Here is a 15,205-nt window from a genome sequence, read left to right as displayed (position 1 = left end):
TGACAATCTATGAAAGAGAATGAGACGCCATTACAGAACACTGCAAAAAATTCTGTCACTGCAAAAAACACAGCTTCAGCCTCACAAGGGCAAATATGCAAAACTGACGAAAGTGGTATTTGACCACACAGTCACTTCCTAGTGACGATTTTGCATCAACAGGTAACAAGGACGATTCTGTAACTCCCAATGTCTCTGCACACAGGCATACGATGCAATTTCTACGGTATCTTTTTACCGACCTGTAGAACAGTGGTCACACAGCAAAAAACAGGGCATTTTCCTGAGTGCGTGCAGAAAACTTCCGCCTCCAAAACAGGCCCCGAAATGGCCTCGAATCAAAAAAACAGGGCAACCTAGGGCTAAAGCCCTATCCCGCAGCATATACTGCCCTCTTGCTATACTGCGAAGAGCGTCTCATTTTGAGACAATGTACTCTTGTACTTTCCGGCTGTGCTACTTGCAGAGACTTGCTCTCAAACTCGAAAAATGAAAGCAACACTGGTCCTCTTACCAGAACACCGCGAACTTGGTTTGCTTTCTTGAGCTCCTTACCACGAACCAGGCTCTGATACCATATCAGGATTGTGGGAGAGAAGGAGAGAGTCTCACTTGTAGCTTTCTCACTTGCACAATGGGGAATACACACAAAGGTGGAGGTTGAAAATAGTTTTTCTCTTCTTAGTTGTGTAAGCCAAAAAGAACTCTAGTACAGAGAAATAGAAGAACCCTATATATGGGTCTCAAACCAAACTCAACTAACTAAGGTTGCATACTAACTGAGCCACGAACTAGAGTAGATAAGAATAGCTGCCATCTAGCTATTATTCATGGGTGGTGTACCAACCGCATCTGCAGCTAACAAGTCGGTGACATAGATGCACAATGGTCACCCTGGCATATCACGAGTGGAGCTCGATATCTCAACAGACTACAGGAGAGAAAATCTCATCAAAGTCAATTCCATGCTCCTGCTTGTACCCCTTTGCAACCAATCTTGCTTTGTACTTCGGTGAGGAACCAGAAGTGACCATCTTGTAAACCCATCTGCATGGAAGAGTTTTCTGCCCTTTAGGCAACTGCACCAAGTTTTGCGAATTTTCATTTTTAGCATGCTGTCCTGGCATTTCAGCCTGCAAATCAGCATTAACAGCTTGCTGTCTTGGCTGTTCCTGCACATGTAATGGCTCATTTTCATGGGCAATAGCTGGTTGATCATTTCCAACATTTACAGGTTCATTTACAGCAGGTATTTGCTGCTGTACAGAGGGCACATTTTGTTGTCCAAAAGACATTTCTTCCCGGAATACAACCCTATGGATCTCCTCAGTCTTTTCGGGCTGTTTGTGCATGTGATCTTCCCGAAAGATAACGTCATTGTTGCATACTACTTTCCGTTTCTTGGGATCCCACAATCTATACCCCATTTCACCCTTGTCACCATATCCTAGGAAAATGCATTTACAGGAATTTGGCTCAAGTTTACTGTGTTTTTCTTTACGAATGTGCACAAAAGCCTCGTAGCCAAACACTTTCAGATGAGCATATGAAGATGGCTTGCTGAACCACGCTTCTTGGGGAACCCCTCTCCCGCCAAGACCTGTTTGGTGACCGATTAATCAAGTGAACCGCTGTCATAACAGCCTCTGCCCAAAAACCATGGGGTAATGCAGCATGAGATAGCATCGTACGGACCTTATCCTGTATGGTCCGATTCATACATTCTGCAACTCCATTTTGGGGCGGATTATGAGGGGTAGTGAGCTCCCTCTTTATCCCTTTGCTGTCACAAAATGCCTGAAAGGCCTTGGACACATATTCCCCACCATTGTCAGAGCAAAGACACTTAAGTGTCTTATCTGTTTGATTTTCAATCAATGCCAAGAATTTTTTAAACTTATCAAGCACTTCATCCTTGCTACGAATGGGATAAATCCATACCTTCCGTGTAGCATCATCGACAAAGGTGACAAAATATTTCTTTTTTCCTAAAGATAATCTTGGCATTTGACATACATTCGAATGTACTAACTCTAGAGGAGAAGATTTCAAAGAAAGAGACTTTTTGTGAGACGTTTGTGCTTGTTTGCCATAAATGCAATGATCACAATGCTCAAAATCAGCATAACGAAGACAAGGCAAGTAACCTAAACGAGAAAGCACTTTCGTTCATGTTTGACTCATGTGTCCCAACCGGCCATGCCACAAAGAAATGCTTGGCTACTCCGTCACGGCAACAACATGATCACGTACACTAGATACATGAAGTGGATACAAAGTATCACTCTTGTAACCTCTGGCAATAACCCTAGATCCCTTACAGATCTTCCATTTTCCACCACCAAAGGTGGTATGAAAACCATCATCATCTAGCTGCCCTGTGCTAATCAAGCTCTTCTTGAGCTAAGATACATGCCATACATGCTGAAGTGTAAAGACAGAGCCATGCTGAGAGTGTAATGGGACATTGCCAATACTTGCAATCTCACATCCATAGTTGTCCCCAAGATGGACAACATCATTTCGACCCCCTGTATAGGCGGAAAACCACTCACGATGAGGGGTGACATGAAAGGAAGCATCTGAATCAAGAATCTAGGTATGCATGTCATCATTTGTATTTGCAAGTAAAGCATGTGTACCAAAGTGTGAAGAGACAAAGAGTACATCACTCCCACTGTCACTGTCATGCTCTTCTTACACAGCTCTTCTTAGGCTGACTGTCCTTCTCTTCCTTGCTATCATCTGTCTTCTTGCCTTTTCCTTTCTCTTTCTTCCATTTGTAGCAGTCACGTTTAAAGTGACCCTTCTTGCCACAATGATGGTATTCAACATCTTTGCCACGTGATTTACTGCGTTCCTTGCCATCATAATTGCCCTTTTGCTGTGATCTGCCCCTAGTATGCAAAGCACTGGAAGACTTACTGGATGCATTGTTCTGCCGATTCATCTCTTCCATAAGTAGAGCACTCTCTACATTAGCATACAAAAGGATTACATTAGAATTGCTCATAGCAGTCCTGAATGTATCCCAACTCTCTGGTAGAGTGCAAAGCAAGAAAGTAGCCTTAAATTCCACATCAATTATGAACTTCAAGGCAACCAGCTGGCGGAAAATGGAGTTAAACTCACTTAATTCAGTAGACATTGCTGTACTCTCCTTCATACGCAAATCCATAAGTTTTTTCAGCCAATACACTTTGCTTGTAGTACTCTTTTGTGCATATAGTTCTTCCAATCTAGTCCATATAGCATATGCAGAATCCAAACCTTCAATGTTGAAGAGCAAGGCATCAGAAATCGAAAGCTCTATGGTTGAGCATGCAAGCTCATTTCACTCATCCCAATTGTCCTGATCCATGTCCACGGGCTTTGCCTCTTTGGTTTTTATCGGTTTTGCTTGCTTCTTTGGTAACAGGATATTGTAGCACTGCTTTTGCCAAACTGTAAAGTTATGTGCGCCTTCAAGCTTCTTTATGTGCATCAGATTACTGCTGTCATTGCTGCCAGCCATGATTTTCAGCCCAAATGTGACAAAAAAACTAGCAAATGCAGGCCCAAACTGTCACCCAAGTGACCAAGGTACAAACAAGTACCAATCAGCAATAAATGACCACACAGAAGCACAGGTTTCAGATCTGTAATTAAATTTTCAGAAGCACCAAACCATGTGCTACAGCATTATCCAACTTATTACAGCTGTTCCAAGGGCATATGTATCACATTACATGAGGAATCCCAAAATTTCAGCTGCAATTTCTGTTGTACATGTATCCACGGGCATAAAATTTGACACAACGGTCAAAAGTCCCAAAAATTTTGTGCTCAAAGTATCAAACACACATCTGTATTTCCTCTGTCATGTATAGGACAGGTCAGTTTTGCCAAAATAGAGCAATTTCAGTAAAACCCCCAATTTTTACCAAGTGTTGATGTCCAAATTGCGTGTAATTCAACCTCATGTACATAAAATGCCCAAATACTGCACAGATTTTACCCAAACTGCAAAAGCCCCAAATTGCACGGGGTCCAATGTGCATCAATGTCGAGAAATTGGGTAAATTTCAGCCCAATTTGCACATGTACATGAGAAGCCCCAAATGTCGGGGACAAAATGTCACAAATTCCTGTAATTTCTAAGACAAATTTGCTTGTCCTACATCACAATCCCCAAATCTGGGAAAAGCCCCAAATTTTATGGATCCAATATTGAGAAATTTCACTTAGATGAGCAAAATTCAATAATTGTGGCGAAATTCCCAACTCAAATGCGCACAATGTCTGTAATTTTTGACACAGATGCCTCAATTTTGCATGAACAGTACTCAGTCTGGAGAAGCCCCAAATTTATGGGCCAAGATTGCACAGATTTGGCCCTTTTGTGCCTAGTGTGCGAAACCCCGTCAATGGAATTTTTTTTTTTTTAAAGATTGATTTTTACAAAAAATTCTGACGGGTCCGTTGACCCATTAGGCGTCGCGTGATTGACGGCCTGCTGGCGGCCGTCCCCTGCCTATCGCCCGTCACATATTGCGTCATTAGCGCCCGCTCCAGTCAACTGTCTCTGTACTTGTCGCCTGGTCTCCAGCACCTGTCATGAAGACCGTTTGGCGTCGCGTTCAGGTCGCTTCGTCACCTGTCACGCAGCTCGATCGTCTGTACGTCTACTCGCCACGTATTGCCTGCTCCTCAACAGTCCATAAGACTGTTACACGAGACTTTGCGTGTCGCCTGCTCCTCTCAACAGTCCACAAGACTATTACACGAGACTGTTACGCCTGTTGATCTACCCCTCAACAGCTTGTGTGAGCCAGTGGCGCTAATACTAGTTTGTAGGGGCCGATTAGGCACAGAGATTGAGGCAAATAGTCGTTACACGCAGTGAGAGACAGAGAGAATGAGAGAGAGCAGAGTAGAGAGTGAGTAGGTTTTCAGGTACAATGACGAGTGTGTACCTTTAGGTTTTTAGATAGATATATATGTGTAAGTACAAGTGCTAAGGGTGTGTTCACACCCGAGCACATTTAAAAGGGACGAGGCCTTTATTCCCAATAGATATACAATTTTGTGTTCTTGACAAGACGAGGAGAAAGAAGAAAAAATTACACCTTGTTGAATGATGTTTCTTGCCTAGAGAAGAAGAAGAATAAAATGTGCCTTGCACTTTATGATAGCTCTCCAATATGATAAGTCTTGCATGTGTGCTCATGTCTCAACTTGTCAAGTCAATGGGGGTGAGGCTGTGGGTGGGGTGGGCAACTAAATCTAATGATTTCCTACATAAAACACTTGACCATGTAGCAATGCTTTGGGAACCCATTGTAGCTTGGTGCTAACCTCCGTCAATGCTTCTAACTATACACCTTGGGTCTTCTCTTCCTTTTGGATGCAATCCTTCACTTGGTAGTGGGTGTATTGTTCCCAGCAACATTGGTACTCTCTCTTGATCTAGGACTGAATGGTTCCCTTTTATCCTCATGTGCCTTGGAGTAGTTCTCTCAAAGCTCTCTGGTCATCCTCACTACTCCCTCACTAGGGCTTCTAGTTGAGCCGGAGATGGGCTTCTTGCCTTTTCCTTCTCCTTTTTCTTTTGATAAGTCGTTGAAAATCAGAATGAATTGTTGGTGGGTTTGAAAGTCTTATTGCTGTTTGAATCACATTTATATGCACGTTTACACACACATTAAAAATGTAGAAGGAATGTGTGTATAAACACACCTAAAAATGCAATCATAGTTGTGCCTATGAAAGTGTGTGTTTTGACTGCATCTATGCTTCCATGTTGTTGTAGTATATACACAAAACTATCATCTAGCTGCAAGGGGGTAAGGCTGGACAATAAAGCATCAAACTAAGTTGACTGCAAGTGTAACCAAGATCTAAGCATTTTCTTTGCCATGCCAATACCATCGTGAATGCTTGGAATTGGTGTAACACGTTGGCTGAATATGTGGAGGTTGTATATTTTTTCTTTTACACATTACTTGCATCTAGAAGGGTAGCATCAAGAGGAGGTCCAAACTTAGTTGATTGCAAGTGTAACTAAGATCTAGTTGCATTATCAGTCATGCTAATGCCATTGTGAATGCTTTGAGGTAGTGTAGCATTAAGCTCTAGTGCATCATGCATATAATCCAAATGGGGTCTACATACAAAGTAATTGATTCAATCAATATATTAGAAGCTGAGTTCCAGCCTGCATATCAAGCTTCAAGCTGGAGTTTGTCCATTGCTGCAAAGGAATGTTATGAAGCATTCAACTGATAGAAGTGAAACCAACCTTTTCATAATAAGGAAACTGTAGATCATGGTAAATTTCATGTAGAGATACAACTACCAAACTGACCTTGGCATGATTAAAAAGCCTCAAACAGTCTTCTTATATATATATATATGGTAAATTTCATGTAGAGATGCAACTACCAAACTGACCTTGGCATGATTAAAAAGCCTCAAACAGTCTTCTTATATCTATATCTATATTGAGTAGACCTTTGCTGATTTCTATTGCTTTTGAGATATTTTAAGTTCAGTCTTTAACTAAACCTTGCTTCATTTTAAAAAATACATGTGAGGATATTGTCATTTATGTTAGGGCTTTGTCTGACATTTTTGAATCAGGCTCAGTCAATTCCTTCTGCAGGAGTAAGAAATCCTATTCTTATATCATGACTTAATTGCCTGGCTTGTGTAAATCTCTTTTTGTTGGCAGCCCTCCAGAGGATGTCATAATGAGATTTGCAAATCTAGCACCTCAGGAGAGGGCAAAAAGGTGTCTTAACAATCAGATAATTATTTTTACTGTTTTGTGAATGGTTTTTAATATCATAGTGCTAGACTTTATAAGGCCTCATTGAATTTGTGATGTTTGCAGGAAAGTTGAAGCTTTGGAGGTAAACTAGAGGGATTAGACCTCAGATCAATGTCAAATTTAAATTTGGAGGGCTCATTTGCATGCACATTACTTGATTGTATTGATTGTTTGCATTGTCTAATATTATTGTTTCTCTGCAGCAACTCAAACGTGTGTTCAAGAAGCTCGATCATGAGGTTAATGTTGAGGAATATACACGTCAAATGTAAAATCTCATTGTATTTGTATACATGATTTCTTAGTTCTTTTCAATGAAAATTGTGATGTTTTTGGTGCATTCTAATGTGTTTTTCCATTTGTTTTGGTTTCACATTTGGGTCATCAATGCAGTGCACCAACACCTAGTCTTGAGGTGCTGTACTATGTCCTCATTCTACAGTCTTGAGATCTTCAAATGTCTTCGCATTTGATAGTCAATAACTTTTCTTTCATTGGTTGAATTCAACAGAATCTGCACCACCATTTGCAAGATCTTCAGGTGTACTACTATAACTTGCAACAAAGATTGAGGTATGGTTTCTATTTGTCTAATAATTTTGATTTTGAAGTTTCTAGTGGCAATATATCTTATTTTGTTAATGTTGGCTGGGAAAATGTAGATGTACAAGACAAACTGCAGCATGGGAAACTTTATTCTAAGGACCTGAAATCTCTTTCCTTTCTTATTGAAAATGATAGGATATAGAATGTAGGGAAGACTCCAGCCCTGAAGAAAATCTAGTCTGCTAACACTGTAGGACTATACGAACATTCACTGCCCCTGAAATATATGAGATTTATAGAGGTTGGATGTGGAATCTTTTTCAGGTTCATCCCGTAATATCGTTGAATTTCTATACAGCCATAAGGAGCAGATGCTTGATATTGTGTAAAGTGCTTAAGATGCCATATTTTAAAGTGTGACTCTGTAAGGCCACTTAGGCAGCCTGCATATTTCTGGGTGTATCATGTGCGAGATTGAGATACATGACGGAAGCAATAAAGAAAATATTGTGAATGAAATGAACAACAGAAGCAAGAACACATGAACTCATAGGATGAAGAAACATGCCATGGAATCTGTATACCAAAGCATGAGAACAATATATACAAAACACATGGGCAATGCCTGACCCAATAGAATGCCTCCAATCTCCTTTTCACAATGTGCAGGCATGCAATGATGAGGTATTGGAGGAGGAGAGGAGCACACAATATATAGGCAGTAAAGGGTTGCCACTTTAGGACAGGTAGGTCAGTTTAGACTGCAAAAAATTACGGCTGCCTCAAGTGGAAGTGTGCCCTAGCTTCCATAAATAGCACCAACTCAAGTCTCTGAATACAAGCCAATAAAATGCATGAACTGCCTAAAGCAAACTCTCTCTCAGATCATGGGTGACAAGTATAATGGAATATAGGATGACGGGGAACAAGAAGCCCCTAGGAAGCATCACCATGTCTGCTACTAGAGCAAAGATCTGCTAGAAACTTGTAACATCGTAGGACAACAAGAATAATAATCATAGTGGATCCTAGATACTCGAGCAGTTGCCATTGGGTGATAAAGCCACCACCAAGGTGCCTCAAAAAGATAGTAATGTCAATGTCAATTCCATTATCATAGAGAGTAGAAATAGCTGAATCTTGATGCTTGTCATGAACTAGCCTTGTATAAAACATGTCAATGGATTCCCCACCTTTGAGAAAAATGCCTTATATAAAACATGCCAATGGATTCCCCATCTTTGAGCAAAATGCCAAAGGGTTTCCCTCATGTGAGAACAGACTAGAAGCAAAACCCTCTCTTTATCAAACACTCCCATCATGAATTGGAAAGGCAAACCAGCTTGAGGATCCAAAATCCATTAGACTTTGATCGGTGCATGTAGAAAGCCATGTTTAGGGTCCACCACACCTAAATGTGGATAAGGCCTGCATGTATCTCTGCATGCTTTGGCATCATCTGTTTTCTTCCCGACTGGATGTAGAGGAGGTCTTTGAGGACAAGGAGCTGAACCCGAAATAAGGTACCAAAGTCACTTCTGCACAAACCAAACTTTCATAACAACACTCCCAAGTTAGATAGTCAAGGCAAGTTGAGCTTATCATTAGTGCTAATACAGGAATTAGTCATTGAATGATAAAATGAATAGAGAACTGAAGAGGTTGAGAGAAGTATGTAAGGCAATTACCTGACAATCCAAGGTTCAACAGTTTAAGCACACAGCTCAAACATAGAAAGCATGCAAGTGAATGGATCAAACAATGAAGAGAATGTCTTGAAGAAACACGACAACTTAACGTATGTGAGTCCTCTCAAGGCTGAATTGTGTTCGTAATCAAGTGCACCACAAGGAAGAGCAGACCAGCCACCAAAACGCGAGGCCAATGGGGTCAAACAGGCATGTGACTGAAAGAGGAATCAGCATGCTCAATGAAGGCAGGAGCAGCTTCAAACAAGCATGATGAGCAGAAAAAGCTGGGTTACCAGTAGACATGTGTGAAGAAAATAGGTCGTTCAGCCGCTATTAGGTCCCACCAGCTCACACAAGAATCAGCAGCAGCAGAAAATAATAGTCACAGCAGAAAAGTTGGCCATGACCAAGGGACTTAGTCATTTAATACAATGTGAGATTGAGAATTTGCAATGGAAGCAATAGGAAATGAAATGAAAAAGAGAAGGAAGAACACATGAACTCAGAGAATGAAGAAATGGGCCACGGAATTCACATACCAAAGCATGAGAACATCAGTGTAAACCACACGGGCAATGACTGACCACCAGAGTTCCTCTAATCTCCCTCTCCATAGGATGTAGGAGTGCAATGATGTTGGAGGAGGATATATATAGGCAATAAAGGAGCACCACCCTATGACAGGTTGGCTAGTTGCAGGTGGCCAGAAAATACAGCTGCCCGTAAGTGGAAACACAGTGCCCAACTGACATAATTGGCACCCACTCAAATGTGCAATGCAAGCCAATAAACCCATAAAATGGCTAAACCTAACATCATGGGCAGTTTCTGTCTGCCTCAATGTACATGCATATGTGGCCTCGTATTTTTGTGCAAGTGTGCCTGTTAGAGCCAAGGATAGTAGCTGATGATACTTGAGCTGGTGGAGATAAAGAACACTATGACCACCTTTGAGTTGTAATGGGTCTGCTATTGTTATTTGGTTGAGTTGCTATATTTTAAAAAAACTGAAAAAATGAAATCAATCAGCTGTGGATTTACAAGTTACATGTATACATAGTCGTAGGTTTGATTTGCTAAGTAAAGGCCATATCATAAGTTTGTATTAGAATGTTGAGGATGGCTGTAGTAAATCAATCATTCACAGCAGGACAGCATCAAATTTCAACCAATTTTCGGGACGAAACTCTTAAATTTCTATATGTCTAGCTTCCTCTCCTTTCCCTTAGCTAATTCAGTGCTTCCCTCAAGAGATCTCAACCAAATTCAAGTGCAATTGAAAAATTTCTGTTGCTAAATCCTAATTTATAGCAGAAATTGGGATTTACCAGCCACCCTTGGAAGAGTCCTCACAATTTAGGGCCTAGTACTTGAAATTCAGAAGTTGAAATATGGGGATTTCAGAGAATTTCGAGAGGTCAGCTAGCTAACATTAAGTTTGGAGCAAAATTTGTCATCTAAGGAGCAGCTTGAAGGCCAATCCCTAAGCAAACCAAGGGGTAAATTGGTTTGAAGGTTTGTTGGTTGCTACGGAAGCAAGATGTATTGAAGATTGAAGGAGATCAGGTTAGATCTCAGTGCACCACGCAGGGCACTAGTTTTGGGGCCAATTGGGCATCCAATGTCCAAGTTCAAGTGGTAACATTTGCATTTTCAAATATGTGAATTTTATGCTGGTTGTAATTAGTGCTAAATCAGGTTATTTATTGACCTCTCTAAGAAGGAAGGTTATTTTCAAGTGGAATATAACTAGATGCTAGAAGAGACATAGTTGCTGCTGCTACTACTACTGCTTATACATATTAAGAATGATGCTAAAATAGTTCTTTAGAGGGACCTTGTTAGAAAGGAGTATGTCATACAAATGCTCCTTTGATATATATATTATAGGAGTATCTACCTGATTGTGCTACAGAAACTCACATACATATATCTTACTTCTAGTTCAGATAAGGGTGGATGAGGCATCTGTTTAAGGACCATGTATGGCCTTGTGTATTTTCTCTAGTCTCCCTTTGACTTGTATGCATCCTTAAATGTTTGTGTGCACATGTGATATAAACCCTTGTTAAGACACGAGTCTGCTTGATATTCATGGGCTTCAATCATTCCCAGTTGGAATCATTGAAGAAGCTTTACATAGTCTTGCTTAATGAAGCGGACATGTTACTCTTTCAGTATGTCACTATACCATGTATTGTTTATGTTACATAGATTATATGAATCGTTCCAAACAATAGAGGATGCAAATGAGCTAGAGGAAAAATTGCAATGTCGCCTAAAAGAGCTGCGGCTGCAAAGGGTATGTAAAAGTTCTATTCATACTGCTTCCTCATAAGAAACATATGAATTCTACCAGTTTTTTAAAATGTAAGTTAAGCTGTTTTGTCACTTGTGTGCCTGGGAACTTCTGAAACTTCGTACTTTCATTCACACTTGAATGACTACTTTGAACAAGGGAAGAGCGGCTAACAGTTGTTGTAAAAACAGCAACTACTGGAGTCAAGCCATCAGGTTGTTCCTTACAGCCAACCAGCACAGCAGGTTCTTTGCTCGGACTATGATGTGCTCTTCCTTCATTTAGTTATTCAGGATCATGGCCTCAAGCTTTTTTTGCTGCAGATTTATCCAGAAAGTCTCCTAAATATGGCAGTCTTAGATGCTGCACCTCAAGCAACTTGGGAAGCAGACCAAAGATCAAACAATGTGTTGGCTCTTCAGCCAGAAACGAATTCAGTGCTTGGTCAAAGGTGACTAGTGATTTTGCTTCAATAATAAGGCCCTCACTTCATAGCTCTCAGACTAGCTGTTTTATTCAGTCCATGATCTTTCTTCTGGTTTCAAGTCAGGTTATAGGTATCTTTGTTTTACAGTGACCCAAATAATGGTTCAGATTGTATGCCCAGTGGTATTATGCCTTATGGAAAGCAGTTGGAAGGCACCAACAATTTTTTTAGTGCATTCAAGAGAATAGAACAGTCTAATGATAAGAAAGAGAAAATGAGCATTGAGCTTGGAGCAGACTGCAGCAATGCTGTCACGTATGCTGAGGAGAACCCGACTTTGAGTAGCTCTCTGATGGGTGCAAACCGATTACCAGTGCATTGGACAGCAGGCAGAAATCAGGTCTCGGACAATGGGGATGTAATGAATGCGCAACAGACAAGGTTTCTGTTCCAGCAGGTAATTTAACTTCATTGGCACTGACAGCATTCTTTCTTTAAAATATTGGACAACTGTAAGTTCATTCCATGCTGCCTGTCATGTGACAGCAACCTACCTTTGAAGTAGGAGATTGCTCATTGCATAGGCAGCAAGATCTTTTCAGACAGCAAAGCAATCCGGAGGTTGGGCTTTCCACTCGAGAATACAACACATGGACGTGAATGGACCTCAATGGTACATTAACCTGGTTTTCATCCCATTACCTCTTTCAAGTTGCAGTGCTTAAAAGAGGCTTTAAACAGGAAAGAGCACATCTTCCTGGATAGAAATTTCTGGTCAACTTTTGGCCTTTACTGTGAAGAATATTGAAGGTTGAACTGCAGGTGCAGATCAGCAATATAGTCTCCGTGGTTATTTTTGTTGATCAGTTTTTGCATATGGAGTCCACAAACAGTATATCCGACTTATCATCTCGCAAGTCTTCAATTTTGTACACATCAGGATGTTGAGAACGTTCAATTTCCTGGTAGTAATTAGTCTTGAAGCAAATCCATTCCTATCAACGACATTTTGATCCTCTCCATAAAACTACTCTCATCATTTCAAGTATATATAACAGTAGAGTCATTCCTATATTAGGGTTTTGTTTGTCTGAAGTACATATATATTGGTGTGTAGAAAGATGCGTAAAATTAGAGCTTCCTTTGTTCTAAGGATCAAGTGATTTTTCTGTTAATTTCTGAGAATTGAAATATTCATTTGTTCCCCATGGCTCAAAAATTTCAGATAAAACATCTTGTTATTGTAGAGGAGAGGTTGCAAGCCTATGCCATGGCCAAACTATATTGACATCATAGTGCAAATGCCTTCAAGGATTTTTAACGTGCGATTTTTTCAAGAATTTGAGGTGTTGGTATTCGTGGGTTAGGGTTCAAACAAAAAGGAGATTTGGTTATGAATTGTTGTTCCCTACGTGCTATATGCAGGCTGGATTCCATGTACTGTAAATCGATTATTGCAGTTTTGTATCAACAAGTGGATGGTTTGTTGGGATTTAGTTGTGAAGCATGGATGAATCTGATCAGATGGATCCTTTTGAAGTTTCGATATACAGACAATTCTGATTTTGATGGTGCTTACTGGATAAGCAAATTTTGGTTGTGAAGAGGCCGATAACGATGACTCAGCCGACATGGCGCACGAATGGGACGACGTGGCACTAGCACCTGACAGGCCTTCATGGTCTGAAGTGGCGCCATTGAATACTTCAAGAGCATTCAATGCACCACCTGCCAGTCAAACATGCATGCTGACATTGGTAGGGAAGTGCGAAGGAACCGAGATTCCCCCTGACTCTTGATTACAAGCATGCACTCTACAATAGGGAAGTCGATATGGTGGATGTTGAGAAAGTGTTGAGAATCGATCGGGAACTACACAAAGTGGACTACAAGGCCAAGGCACAGGAAGGGGTCTGCGTCCACAATGTGACTTTCATACTCCTACGAAAGGATCCGCCAGCACTACGCCACCCTCATGGCCCTGTGTCTATGTTTTTTCTTGGTTGTCCTCCACGACCTCCCTTGGAGTACTTCTCTAGGTGGTTTGATGTCACCTATCAAGGTAAGGCTACCCTCACTCGGTTCAAATTCGTCAGCAAAGGGTTCTTCCTGGCCCTGATGGGATCGAAGGCCGAACGTGACTGGGTTTTCACCTCAATTGGCTACAAGGGCAATCTCGTCTATGCCCTCCCATGGTCATCATCCTTCACAAAATGGGTCCTCATGTATGAGCATCCAGTTCAGATTGAACTTACTCACTTGCCACCATGGCTGGCTGAAGAAGCTGCAGACATTGCCTCCACCCTTGGCAAGGTCCTCTATGCTCCCTTGTCTGTCACTTCTTGGGGCCTCCTCAAGCCTAGTAGTTGGGTCTACATCCCTTGGGATAGACACAATGAATCTCCAGAGTTTCTACATTTCCAGGACGTGCTCAGCATGGAGTTGGTGCTGAGTGTTAAGTTTTCAGCCTGATGCATGCTATTACTGCAAGGTGAGTGGGCATTTTGGTACTCCTGTCCTAATAAGGCTAATCCTGATAACATTGATTCAGACAGCGGGAAGCCTATCGAGGAGGAAGGGAAATCGAATCAGTCTTGGCCAAGAACCCAAGCAACCCAGCTTGTTAGGGAACTTAAACCAGCAAGCTGTTGCCATGGAGATCCAAAAGATGAACCTGAGGGATTCGTTGGGCTGCACTTCGCAGAAAGATGGTGTGCAATGTAGCAAGGACAAAGCTATCAATGGAAACAAGGAGAATGAGGAGCCTAAGGCTTCACGCTACAAAAATGCAGGCAAGAAGACGACTAGTTGCAAGTCCTCTATCAAAAAGCTTGCTAGGAACTCATTGGGGGATCGCAACATCTACGCCCCCTTCGATGGCCCCACGAAATGTTGGATGAACTGGATGCATGACTCAGAGTGGACAACTCTCTCCCCAAGGGTGAAATTTGCTCATGGAATGCTTGTGGCATGTACTTCAATCTCCGTAACTAGATAACTTACGACATCATCAATAGGCCCAAACCTCCTAAGTTCTAGCTCTGCAAGAAATTAAACTCAATCACGAGGCATGTGAGGCCTTGTTATAAGGGCTATTTGACATCCTATGATGCAGCAGTTAGTGGCAAAGAAGGCACATTGATGCAAGTGAAATAGGATCTCAAGCCCCTTCTGGGTTTCACTTTGGAAGATGGTAGTTGTGTTGGGGTTCAAGACAAGGCTGGTGTTGAGCAATTTTTGGTTGCCTCTATCTATGTAGCCAATGTCTTGTCTTCTAGAATCGGGCAATGGCAACTCTTGCGATGGTAGTTGCATGGGAAGAATGTTATTATTGGTGGAGATTGGAATATCACTATTGGAGGAGACTGATTGTATGGTAGTGGAACCATGTTTACCAAGGAGAGGCAAGTTTGGCAATCTTCCAAAGTTGC

At 41.4% G+C, this 15,205-nt stretch overlaps 1 protein-coding gene across 1 annotated transcript in view; it reads left to right on the top strand.

Moving 5' to 3' along the window:
• Positions 1–12,933, top strand: part of LOC148041114 (agamous-like MADS-box protein AGL66) — a 28,364-nt gene extending 15,431 nt beyond the window's left edge. Inside the window, exons 2-11 of the mRNA XM_087676899.1 lie at positions 6,713–6,772; positions 6,875–6,893; positions 7,015–7,079; positions 7,205–7,226; positions 7,323–7,384; positions 11,263–11,350; positions 11,539–11,592; positions 11,671–11,798; positions 11,922–12,231; positions 12,321–12,933. Of these exons, the coding sequence (XP_087533025.1) occupies positions 6,713–6,772; positions 6,875–6,893; positions 7,015–7,079; positions 7,205–7,226; positions 7,323–7,384; positions 11,263–11,350; positions 11,539–11,592; positions 11,671–11,798; positions 11,922–12,231; positions 12,321–12,434 (922 nt within the window). The 3' untranslated portion in view covers positions 12,435–12,933. The remainder of the gene's footprint in view (positions 1–6,712; positions 6,773–6,874; positions 6,894–7,014; positions 7,080–7,204; positions 7,227–7,322; positions 7,385–11,262; positions 11,351–11,538; positions 11,593–11,670; positions 11,799–11,921; positions 12,232–12,320) is intronic.
• Positions 12,934–15,205: the final 2,272 nt, after the last annotated feature.

Source organism: Lygodium microphyllum, chromosome 1 (assembly GCF_053477565.2).
Source record: "Lygodium microphyllum isolate KBCC chromosome 1, Lygodium_microphyllum_v1.1.10, whole genome shotgun sequence".
In the NCBI taxonomy this organism is placed as follows: domain Eukaryota; kingdom Viridiplantae; phylum Streptophyta; class Polypodiopsida; order Schizaeales; family Lygodiaceae; genus Lygodium; species Lygodium microphyllum.
The sequence above is the reverse complement of the archived record's forward strand: the minus strand, read 5'-3'. Positions and strand labels throughout refer to the sequence as shown.